The 12,758-nt window shown below is 36.2% G+C and overlaps 1 protein-coding gene across 3 annotated transcripts in view; it reads right to left on the reverse strand.

Annotated features, from left to right (window-relative positions):
- Positions 1 to 12,758, reverse strand: part of MECOM (MDS1 and EVI1 complex locus) — a 687,285-nt gene that overhangs the window by 19,693 nt on the left and 654,834 nt on the right. For all 3 annotated transcript variants that reach the window (XM_040349315.1, XM_040349314.1, XM_040349316.1), the window contains 4 exons: positions 10,394 to 11,747; positions 8,919 to 9,006; positions 5,296 to 5,322; positions 965 to 1,131 (listed from right to left, as the gene is read on the reverse strand). In XM_040349315.1, the coding sequence (XP_040205249.1) occupies positions 965 to 1,131; positions 5,296 to 5,322; positions 8,919 to 9,006; positions 10,394 to 11,747 (1,636 nt within the window). The remainder of the gene's footprint in view (positions 1 to 964; positions 1,132 to 5,295; positions 5,323 to 8,918; positions 9,007 to 10,393; positions 11,748 to 12,758) is intronic.

A 12,758-nucleotide genomic window follows, 5' to 3' on the forward strand; every position in this document is an offset into this window, starting at 1 on the left:
CACAAATGTGCATGTGTTTCTACCCTACAGAGGTCTCCATCCTTTCCTCTAAGCTCTAGTATAATTAACAACTTGCTGGGGCACTGTTCCAATACATCTTTTGGGGTGCAAGTGTATTACTGGCATACCAGCCTCCTATTTGGTGGGATTTCCAATGTATAGGGCTGGGTTAGTGTACATTTTAAAACAAGCTCTGCCCATGCATGCAGCTTTTCACCAGAAATTATGGCTATTTTTCCCAAATGCTGCCCTATGTAATCATCATTTGTTATCTTTAGGTCATTAACAATATTATTCTTTTAACCAACCCTACACATATATATATGCTATTACAAGATGTCCTTCCTTCTTGAAGCTTCTTTAGGTGGCCTTAGACCTCAAGCAGGTTCTAACCCTCAGTACATGTTTTTCTTGTCAATGTCACAGAATATATGTATGCTTGGGTAGCCTGTTGAGCTCATATTATTGCATGCAATGCTATCACTAGTAATAGCACAAAGATTTTAAACTGACACTTTCCTTAGAAAAAACTACAAGGTCCTCCATTACAGGCCGTCTTTTGAAAATGCTACTTGCCTGGCTATGTCTGGCTTTAATGCATGCTTGTTATGGGTCAGACACTCAGAAAGCAGTGAAGCCAAAGCAGCAGTATGATAACCAGGGAACTTCCATTCCCAAGGGAGAGGTCAACAATGCCACCTGCAGTACTTGTCTGAAGAGTTGTTTTCTCTTCCCTGAAAACAGTAGGCTGCAGGAATGTCTGCTGCTTTTATACACCATTCAGCTAATGTCCGATTCAGTTGAAACAGGCTTCATTGGGCAACAAATATCACCCTATGGACAGCATTTCATTGACAGTATGTCCATATCTACCTACTCAATCATTATCTCTCAATTACATCCATCATGTCATTTTATCTAAGTAGCCATTAGAGCTCCAAATCATATTCATATGTTTTTGTACCTGCAGGTATATCGTTCTTTTCCTTTTCGAAGAATATTTTCTGGAAGGGCAGACGATGAGGTTCGAAAGTTAAACATGGAAGGAACAGATTGAATAAGCTCACTAGCCTCAGGTTTAAGGGCATTAAAATTCTCCAGCTTTTCTGCCATATTTTCTATTGCTGACATCTGCAAGTAATAACAAAGGCATACTGTTAAGCTTTAGGATAGGATAGCATTTATTAAAGGTTCTAAAATGGTAAAAAATTAAATCTTGTTATCTTGTTAACATAAAGCTTAATCATTATATTAAGGTGCCCTATTCCAATCAGCAGTCATCATTCGTGCAAGCAATCAGCAGCCACATTTCACATATCAGTCTACTATATTTCACATATCGGTCTACTATATGTGTCAGGGGGTTTTCCTGTGAAGCAACATCCTGTGAGTAGGCCACAGCAGAGGTAGTCACTCCCTGATTTTTTTGCCAAATCTGTTGGCTAACACTAGCTATGGAACTTGTACTCATAGTTAGGTTATGGCTGCTACCATTAAAAGACTAATCACACAGGTGTTTTGCATCATAACAGAATTCCTGTTAGAAAGGTGAAATCTAACTGAGTGTTATAAGTTGTACTTCAACTAATAATAATGATTGTTCTTTAAACTAAAGTAAAGTATGATAAAACTAGGAATAATTTGTGCACTAGTAGGACAGTACAATACTATATTAAATACAATCTTCAAAAGCTCACCAGCAAATCTAATAAGTCTAGGTTATGACTCACACAGTAAAAATACTATGCACATTTCTGCAGTATAATGTAACATTATATTTAAATCCAAAGTCAATAAAAAAAACTTGAAAAGAAATTCAGGCACCCAATTAAGTTTGCTTGCATGTTAGCATTTATTTCAGTGTATTCTTGATAAGATATATTTTATGTTTAACAACCATTTATATAACCGTGCGGATGCCAGCTCATTTTCTTTCCACACAGGTGGTCTGTTCAATAACAGATGTATCCCAAAATACCATTAACAAGACAAAAAAAATTCCATCTGCTTGGCCATGTTCATAAAACCCTACATAATGATAGATTCCATATTGAAAAAAAAAGGATTTAGAGTATGGGCTCTCTTCTCATTGTAAAACCGTTAGTTTAAAACACTAACTGGAGGCTTCAATGAAATATCAGAAAACTCTATAATTCAAACACCAATATTAAAATTATATGTAAACAATGAACTACTCTTATTTGCTCCCCTTTGGTCTGTTAAATATACCATTGAAAGTGCGAAAATAAATGGTGATCTGTCGGAAATTTAGAACTGCCCTGTGTCCTATGTTCTGTGTAATCTCAAAGAGTTTATTTAGCCCTCCTGGCCCTAGGGCTACAAGTCAATCGGTGCCTATACTTTAGCGATAAAGACCATGAGCGACGCGTTGTTGAGTAGTTTACTAAAACTAACTGGGCAGAGCTGATACCACTTAGTCCAAAAAAATGCTGTGCGATATCAGCCCACAATTGGAAACTTGGGGATCATTAAAGGGATAAAACATGGTCAAATGTGTATGTGTTAAACTATACTACACTTTGAGATATTACATGCACAGTCTTTTCTAATTATCAACATTGTTTAGTCATTATACTTCCTCTGTGGAGGCAATAAGTGCTAGTTGCTGGGATGGAACAAGGTAAGACAAGAAGCACTGGTTAGGAATCTATTCAATGTGGGGGAAAATATTTTGCCCCAAAAGCTAATGAACAATTGGTTGCTATTTCTACCTGCTATAACATTAATGTAACCTAGTTTGATACAAATGTTTTCTGTAAACAGTGAAAAAAAAATAGCCAAACCTCAAGTGCCATTGCTAGACAAGGTTCTGCTACTACTCCTAATACTGTAGTTACACCTTTGGGGAAATCCAAACGAGCTTAGAGAACTGCAGATCTTTCACTATCTTCTGGCAATGCCTTAGGTTTTATTCTGTTTTTATGTATAATATTCTGTTTTCCCTGTGACATTCAGCCTTGCCTTGCCATTCCATGCTTACAGCTTTTAATGGTAGTTACAAATTGCAGCATACAGAATACCATTCCCAATTTGCTGTGTGTCTTTCAAACACAGAACGGGGGGAAAAATCTCCAAGGGAAGTCAAGATGCATTTACTTGTCATACAGCAAATACAACAGGCCTGGGATGCAGTGAGGGTTGCAGGCTCACATAGGTTTGATTCATAATCATGCTGCTGCAAATACATTCTCCACAGATGCTTATGGACAGCACATTTGTCAACATGAAGGATCTTGACACCTACTGATCATAGGGCAGACAGCTCTGTAATGTTGCTGCTGATCTCATAGCAGGTAATTCCATCCCAGCAGAGCAATGCCATTTTCTAACCCAAGCATCTGGAGAATTAGCATTTTCAGCTTTTTTCCCCTTCTATTTTTTTATTTATTAAAAATCAATTTTTTATCACACGCATTCCGAATTCTAGAGCTTATAATCTAGTCTGACTGCTCTGGGTAAGAAATCAATTCAGTATTTGGGTAGGTTTAATGGGAAAATGTTTTGTGAATGAAAAATGACCTTTGCCCTATAGTCTGATTAGCAATGATGAAAAAAGCGCAGAGGTTAAAATAGCACATATTATGGTTAGGGATAATAGGTACTTCACTAAAGATAATAAATATATTTTATTTATATCCATTTAATACTCTACTCGGTTTCATTATCTAGAGGTTTTAAATCACTTGACATTTTTGTGCTCTGAGAGATTCTAAAATCATAGCCCATTTACATGGGAAATAGCTCACAAAGCCCATTACTGTAATATCTACTGATAGCTGCAAGCCATGTTCAGGGCTGGTTTTATTTTCAATTACTAACATTACATATAAAGAGCTTCATAAGATCTGGCTCTAGACTTGCCAGCACAACGCTGACCTCACATGCGCCTATGTAATATACACAGAGGCAATGCAATCTTTGAGTGTAATTATTAGAATGAGCCGCTTTGCCTTCAAAATGTTATGGAATTCTTCCAGGCAGCTAGGAGAGGCTTGCCAATGATAAGTTGTAAGAGTTAATTTTCAAACATGCCCAGGGATTGTAACCACTTCCTGAGAAGCTTTGGACATTAAAATTAAATCAGCATTTTAAAACAAATTCCTCTACAACGAAGGGTGTTATGTTACAAATTATACGGATAATATATTCCAATCAATTTCATCCACTTAGGTAAATTACAAGACATGGCTTTGTGTATATGACCACAGAAATAACGTTATACATGTGTATGTATATGTATATGTATGTATATATATATATATATATATATATATATATATATATACTCATATGCACATACTCATAGATACATGTAAATGTATGAGTTCTGTATCTAATTATCTGCTGAAACAGAGTACAGCATTCTTTTCAATCTTCTGCACTATTGAGATAAACAATCTGGATTCACTAACCACATGCTGTAACTTCAGTCAGTGTGATCCCTGACTTGAACATGTATTGTTAGACATACAGGTCAAGCTAGGTTTTTGTTATGTGGCCTCTGGATTTGTTAGTGTAACAGAAATGTGTAGGAAAATGTTCAGCTTATTATAAAGTTGTAGTCACATTTCCCATCTGTCTTTTCTCTGTGGCTGACCATACATGGGCCTAGGCCAAACTTAAAGGATATCTATAGCCAAAAAAAATTCTAGTTTGGGGTGGAGTGGGGAAAGGTTAGAACCCCTAGTGTGTCGTGCCACAATAATGAGTTTTCCCCTCACTTCCTGTCCTGGTGATACCTTTTTTACCAAACAGGAAGTGAAGGAAAATCTGCAACAGAGAAACAGGCAACAATAAAAAGCTGACAGGTGTACTAATCCTTTCCCACTCAATCCGAAACTAGAAAAAAAATATTTGGCTATATATACAATGTAACATTAGGGACGGTAGGACTGTGTTTGTAGGCAAAGGAAGCAAGGAGGAGGCTTTTCCTCGTTTTTGTCCATACAGATTATAATATAATTAATATAGCTTTTCCACTAAAAAGTTGCTTAAAATGAACTTCTAAGGGAAATCAAAATGTATCAATAACACATCTTTAGAACAGGAAATAATTGTAGAAGGCTATCCCATTCAAAACTATATCCTGCAGACATTTTACTATGTGATATGTTTATTTTGGGACACATGTGTTATTATGGCATTGCACTGAATCACAAGCACTGCCATTAAAAATGTTAGCAACATTTATACCCACTGTATATCAAAATTATAAATACAAGCAATACAGTTAACATGTTTCAAATTGGTTACAAAAACACCAAAATTACTTACCCACGTTCTTTGATCAGGCATAGGGAACTGTCAAAATTAATAAAAAAAAGGAAAGGTTAACTTTTAGGGTGGTGAGTCTCAGAAGATCAAATACATTAATACAAATAATAATAATAATAATAATAATAATAATAATAATAATGAATAAACAGAAATGTTGAATATGCTGTAATGTAATAATAAATAATTTTACACTATTGCAATCAACAAACTCTTAAAAGGTTATTGAAAGGAGAGGTGATAGTGTGCCAACTACATATGCCCTAGGTCTGTGATGGTGAATCTTAGCAGCCCAGATGTTTTGGAACTACATTTCCCATGATGCTCAACTACACTGCAGCGTTCATGAGCATCATGGTTCCAAAACATCTGGGGTGCCAAGGTTCACCATCACTGCCATAGGGAGTCCAAAAAATGTAAGATGATTGTCAATTGCTATTGGCTGCTAATTGTTACTGCACTTTGCACAATGATCTTTGCATTATTTATTGAGTCTGTGTATTTGTTCTAGAGGGTGTTTCAAAGAACTCTGAATGCCTATAAATCTGTTTTAAAAATCAACTATGCATACGAAAAACTGATCCATGGGCACTGTTTGGAAATCATGCACCATTAAGAATCACTAAGCTGTGTAAGAAACTGTGAAAGAAAGTATATGCTGTAATTAAAATCATACACATTTCCTTTTTTGCAATTGTTTTTAAGATTTTGATATTTAGCTAAAGTCACAAGGCTTTCACTAATTAGTGTAAATAGGTATTTCTGCTACTTAGTTTAAACTAGTTTTTGTCTTTAAACAACACTTAAAATGTTGTTGGATCTCATATATTCCTAAATTTTGTATTATACTGTAGTGCTATTAATTGTTTTTCTAAGATTAGTAAAAGAAGTGGCAATACATAAATATTAAAACTATGCTACAGTATGACAAACATCACAGCTATGTAGCCGATCATACATACAATACAGTTTCTACAATTTTGTTGGAGTCTATGCACCATAGGTTCTTATAAGAAACTAGCATTATTATTATATTATAAGTGCCTAAAGATGGCAGTGTTTACGATGCTGAAATATAGACCACAGCTAACACTTCAAATACATCCAAAATACATTTTTGAGGTTAGTGTAGGAATCTCGAGATACACAATAATATTAGGCGGTTCTTTCCTTGCAAATGAGTGCATACTTGGATGTGGACCAAATGCACTTTTAAAACTGTCCTTGCAAAAGTCTTCCAATATCACACTATTAGGTTAATACATTTTCTCCTGGCAAACAAGCCCGGCTGATGCATTTACTCCCTAGTGGAGAAAGGCCTCTTTGTTGAGAAGAGTGAGTGCACCTGTCTGGAGATGTCAATACATTATACTAATTAGAAAGAAGCTGTAAGTCACTTTCTACGTTATTCATAGCCTCCGCAGTTGTGTCTTGTGCATCCATAAAGGTAACATTTGCTGGCAATTCATGGCTGATTCAAGTAGCTCATGTTTCAAAACAATCTCATCTATTTTGTAGTTCACTTGAGCTCATTAACCATTCTATATGCATCATGATAAAAAGTTCAACAGTTAAGTGGCTATCTCATCCTAAAGGAGAAATAAGTAATTTTAAAATAAATAAGCACCCAGATATCTGATTATAAAGGAAAAGCACTGTCATGGTGTTAATATGCCTATAATATTAGGGTGTGATAAACAGAATGTGTCAAATACTGCATCTACCACTTCATGTGTAGTGCTTAGTTTTAAATAAAGCAAGTTGGTAATTTTAAATAATTGCCCCATTCTGGTAACAGCTTTGGTAACCAACATGTATTGTTTATAATGATCACATTCCACATACAGATCAACTAGGTACAACCTATGTCAGGACTTTGAATGTGCTTTAAAGCGGGGGTTCACCCGAAAAAAAAATTAACATTAGATTGAGGCTAATTACGGGAAGCAGAATTGGGTGTTTTTTTTTAAATTAATGCAGTATTTACTGTTTTAGAGATAGATGTTCTCTGCCGCTTCCGGGTATGGTCTTCGGGACTGGGCGTTCCTATTTGATTGACAGCCTTCCGACGGTCACATACAGCGCGTTACGAGTTGCCGAACGTCGGTGCGGCTCTATACGGCGCCTGCGCACCGACGTTCGGCTACTTTCGGAAACTTAAGACGCGCTGTATGCGACGGTCGGAAGGCTGTCAATCAAATAGGAACGCCCAGTCCCGCAGCCCATACCCGGAAGCCACGGAGAACATCTATCTCTGAAACGGTAAGTACTGCATTGATTTTAAACAAAACACCCGATTCTGCTTCCCATAATTAGCCTCAATCTAATGTTAAAAATTTATTTTTTTGGGTGAACCTCCACTTTAAGAATCACTGTTTGGGTCAGCTTTTATACAAGCTATCTCTCTGATAGATCATACAAGGCAACCAAAACAGTGGCAAATAGATAGTTGATGATCACATAAACATGGCTAAATGATGTTTGAAACTATATCATAAATAAAGCTGAACACCTCTGATGTTGGCAAATATTTCATAATTTAAAGGCTAAGTTCATCTTTTTTTCTTTTCTAACTTTCAGCTCCCCTATGTACCAATATAGCATTAATCTACTTTACAAAATAAAATTCAATTAATTCTACACAAGCTTACCTCACTCTCTTCATAGCTGTTTAAACACACTGCTCCATTACTTCTGTCTTACTTCCTGGTCAGACTTTAGGTCATAACACAGGGAAGAGTTGACCAGCTGATCTCATTAGCACACACCCTGCATCATCTACCCTAAGCTGGTCAACTACTTCCTTAAAGGAGTTGTAAAGGGAAAAAAAATGTTGCCTAAAATTAATGTCTGCAAGGTAGACAGACAGAATAGTGTAATGATTCTGTTAAAAAATGAGTAAATACCTATTAAATTCCTTCATCTATATCACCTCCGGCGTTCTAGTTTCTGTTCTATCATTCACTTCCTGGTTTGCATCGCTCGTTCATGTAAGAACTACATTTCCCAGTATGAATTGCGGCACGCCCAGTAATTCACACCTCCTTGAAGTCCCTAACATGTAGAGAGCGTCCTGCCACACAGATGTAGTTCCCAGGAGGGGGTGAGCACGTTACTGACCACCGCAGTAAAGCCTCCCTTCACGGTGGTCAGTAAAATCAGACAAGCAGTAAGTGAACAAAACAGAGAAGAAATAGAGCAACTTCTGAGCAAAAACGAACAATGAGGAAGTGAAAAGAGGAATGGCTGCAGGTAAAGGATGCTAATTATAAAAAAATGTTTTCCTTTACAACCCCTTTAAGTCTGACTAGGAAGTAGGGGAGAAATAATCGAGCATTGTGTTCAAACAGCTATGAAGAGAGTGAGATAAACCTGTGTATAATTATTGCAAATTTGTTTTATTTTTGCAAAATAAATACATTAATGCTACATTAGTACATAGGGGAGTTGGAATTTTGAAAAAAAAAAAGAAAGGTGAACTTAGCCTTTAAAACTTGTAATGTACCAGTTAGTCACTTGATATTTATTCCCATGTTCGAAAGTTGAAAAATTAGTCCCACAACAATACTTCTTGCCATTATGACGCATGGATATGTAATTCTGAATATTCATTATGTACATACCTGTGGATGGAATAAGAATCCAGGAGAAGGCCTTAAATACTTTTCTTTTAGAATTTCAAGAGGATCTAATAATTTTCTTTTTTCTACCCTAAAACATAAGATACATTTTAAAAGGTGGGGCTAGTACTGATTTAAACATGTACCTATTTATAAAACAACACTCAAAATATTTCTTCCATAAAAGATAATACATTAAGATAATAAAGATCTAAAATAAAGTATAGTATGCAGTGTAAATATCAGTTGAGAAAGGCCTCATTGACCATTTCTCTTGATAACATACTGCTGGATCCTCTGATGGGACTTAAAGTGGAACTGTACCCATAACAACTTTATAAAAAAATGTTTTTTTTTTTTAGCAAGGAACATACATTCCACATTAATAATTATGTTACCAAAATTAGTGTGTGCTATAACTTGCCTCCAGCATTGTTCCTGTTTCTTCTCGCCGGAGGCTGCCGTTTTGCTGAAGCCCAGAGCCCCTGAACAGCAGTAAATCTTTAGGCTGTTAGCAGATCGGCCTCTACATTTTTGGCACAGTGACGAAAAATAGAGAGCAACTGAGCATGTGCAGAGCAGGGTGAGACAGTGTATTACTGGATTTAAAACAGTATAGGCACTTAATTGTAATGTTTTACATAGCTATACATGCAAAGGGGCCAGCCTGAAGTGATCTAGCAGGACTTAATTTTCTTAAAGTTCCACTTTATTTGTAAAACTGATTTCTAGCAATAAAACTATATCTAAACGCTGACAAAATACTGATTCTGCTTTATAAAAGAATCCATAATACCAAGTTGGATAGCCATCAGTGTTAATTCCTGCCAAGAGTTTTACTGAATTTCAATAAACTTATTGAAGTTGTACAAAGTAGTTGTATATTTCCCTAGTTAACTGCCCAACTTTAAAAAAAACAGCACTACCTTTAGAATATGACTATTGATGATTTTGAGTGTATGCCACTCAAATGTATTTGAATCAGTAAACAGATAACTAAAGAAAGTTTATTTTATAGCTGTTTAGCTTTTTTTCACAGATTGCCTAACTGGATTTGGCATCTCTGTTGTAGCAAGATCAAACTTTATTGAACCACACTTAATATAATTCTGCATTCTATGGGTCCAACTGATCTTAAAATGAAGGCTGGCATTGCAATTTCTGCATTTACTTTTATAATGATTACTACATTCTTTGCCAGAAAAATCACTTGTTTTATGTATTCAATTCACATACCATGTAGGCAATATAACATCAGTGATATGGTTTAAACATGTTACACCATTTTATAGCTCATGCGGTATATGCATTTTTTATGAGACATAGGTCATTGGTACTGCAATTCTTATAAACTACAGATAATTTTCATTATCATATGTACTACTGATATGTAACTGTATTGCTCCTTAGTGATAACAAACAAGGGAACATCTTACATAAAACAAGCTGTTTTATATATAGAGATTTTTTAAATCTACCTGTAGATGGGATCCATGAAGAAAGGTGCAGGTCTGGCATGTTGCAAACAGTGATCAGAATGTTTTGATTGATCTACATCACAATCTTTTTTGTCTCCAAATATATGGTTCTTTCTGGATGGCTCTGCTTGTTTTGTTGGCCCAGCTCGACTTCTTCCCCCCATACTCAAGTCCAAAGGCTGGTCAGGACTAGAAGAAGCCGGGGTTAGTGGCTTTGAGGGTACATTTGGTACCGCCTTTTCCTCTTTACGCTTCATGGTAAGATCAAAAGGGGACTCTGCATTTCCCTTTTGAACTTTCTTTATTTCTTTTGGGGATTCTGGTTCCACTTTAAGAGGTGTAGGTCTTACATCTCTCTCTGGAAATGGGTATACTGATTGGGAAAATGCTGGAAAAAAAGGAAGGGGAAACATAGATGGGTAAGGTAAAGATCCACCCTTTTTGTCTGGTAAGCCTACAAGTCCTGTTGATCCAAAATACTTTTCAGCAATAGAGGCGATAGCTTTTATGGAGTCATTCACAGCTCCAGACACAGCAGTCTGTTCCTCCAAACATGGTGAGAAAACAGAATGGCTGTTGTATTCTCTCTTGCTGTTTAATGCAGCAAGATTCTGCAGTGGGCTCATTTTCTCTTTATATATTTTGCCATTTTCTTTGATTTTTTCCTTATCACTTTCAACATCACTTTCGAGATCAGAGCCGGAAGTGGTCTCTAAGTCACTGCCGCTTGGAGTGCTGACATCATCAAGGTCACTGCTCTCTGATTGGTCGCTGGTTTTGTCATGCGGCCTTTGGTCAGCATTATTGTCTCCTAAGTATTCTGTGGATTTTGAATCACACAGAGATGAGTGCTTACTCAGTGCTTTCAAAATGTCCTGTGTTGCTGGTAAGACCTGAGGTCTGTTCATATGGGGACTCTTGTTTACCTGGTCAATACTGGGAAGTCCTTTAACTGGGGAGCTGGCAGGTATTAGAGGGGGCCTATGATATAGACCTGAGGGGAAAAGACCAGGAAAACCAAAAGAGAATCCAGGAGCTGTTGGAAATGTAAGGCCAGCAGTATGCCGGCTAGCACCAAAGTAATCAGCAAGCCCTGCGTTTGCATGGTTCATATTGATCATAGAAGCTTTGTCCAAAGATGAAGCCCCTGGAAGTGAAATCCCTTGACCAAATAACCCTCCAGCAGCAAAGTGATTCTTCCCTTCACAAAATCGTCTGTGCTTATTAAGTGATGATGTCGTGCTGAACATTTGTCCACAGTCTTTGCATTTGATTTGAGTCCTGCAGTCCGCGTGCATACGTTTGTGTCGGCAAAGATTCGAAAACTGAGTGTAAGACTTATGGCACACTTCACCTGTTCAAAAAAAAAAAAAAAAGGAATAACTTAACTGTTATGCACTTTTATTACTAGATGCCTGCCTAAGACTTGCCATGTGCTACTTAAAAATGCACAGACTCCACAGTTTTAGTACTAGAGACCATCAGTTGCTGATCCTGCATTTACACTTGGCATTATGAAAGCTGAACTTTGTATTTCTACCTCCACCAAATAGTAAACAGGTATATAGTTATTATAGACATCTGTTCACTGATGCCCCTGCAGCACGAGAAAGTTAGTGCAAAATATTTTCTAGACACCATGCTCTATAGATCCCGGTGATGCTAACCATTACCTTTCCATAGTCAGAAATTAGTTGTCCTATAACATTTACCCCTATATTTACTCCTCTTATGTATGTGTAAAATATACATTTTAAAATCTTTCAGTATATATTTTGGGTTGTACAAGTCTTTGATCTTGTGTAAATTTTTTTTTAAAGAGAACCTGTCACTTTTGAAATATCCTTTTTACCAACCCGCTTAACCTCCCTGGCGGTATGATTCTGTCAGAAAAAAGGTGCTGAAAGCGGTACCATTATTTGCAAGGAAATTTGGCGTTTTATATTGTAGGTCTGTCATTTTTAGAAATAACTCACTTAAATCTGACCAAGCAAGAGTCTAATAGGCATCCCAGGTATGACATTTTTTTAAAAACAAAATTATAAATTATAATATAATAAATAATTATAAATAATTATAACAAATAATAATATAATTATAATAAAAATTATTCAATAATGTAATCAAATTAAAATCACTGAAATTTGCTCAGTTGCAGAATTGTTGCTGTCATTATTTTTTTTTTTTTATGACGAATTTCCCCACAAATCGCTATCGCACAATTCTGCAAGTGATTATAATTTATTATCGCTGTTTTTTAGCTGATCTAAAACTATTTTTGACATAAAGGGACACTTTTGGTTGCTATGGACAATCTACAGTTTGCAGGGAGAAAGAAACGTTTTTATTATATAAAATGACATGC

This window comes from Rana temporaria, chromosome 4 (genome assembly GCF_905171775.1).
Source record: "Rana temporaria chromosome 4, aRanTem1.1, whole genome shotgun sequence".
NCBI classification, from domain to species: domain Eukaryota; kingdom Metazoa; phylum Chordata; class Amphibia; order Anura; family Ranidae; genus Rana; species Rana temporaria.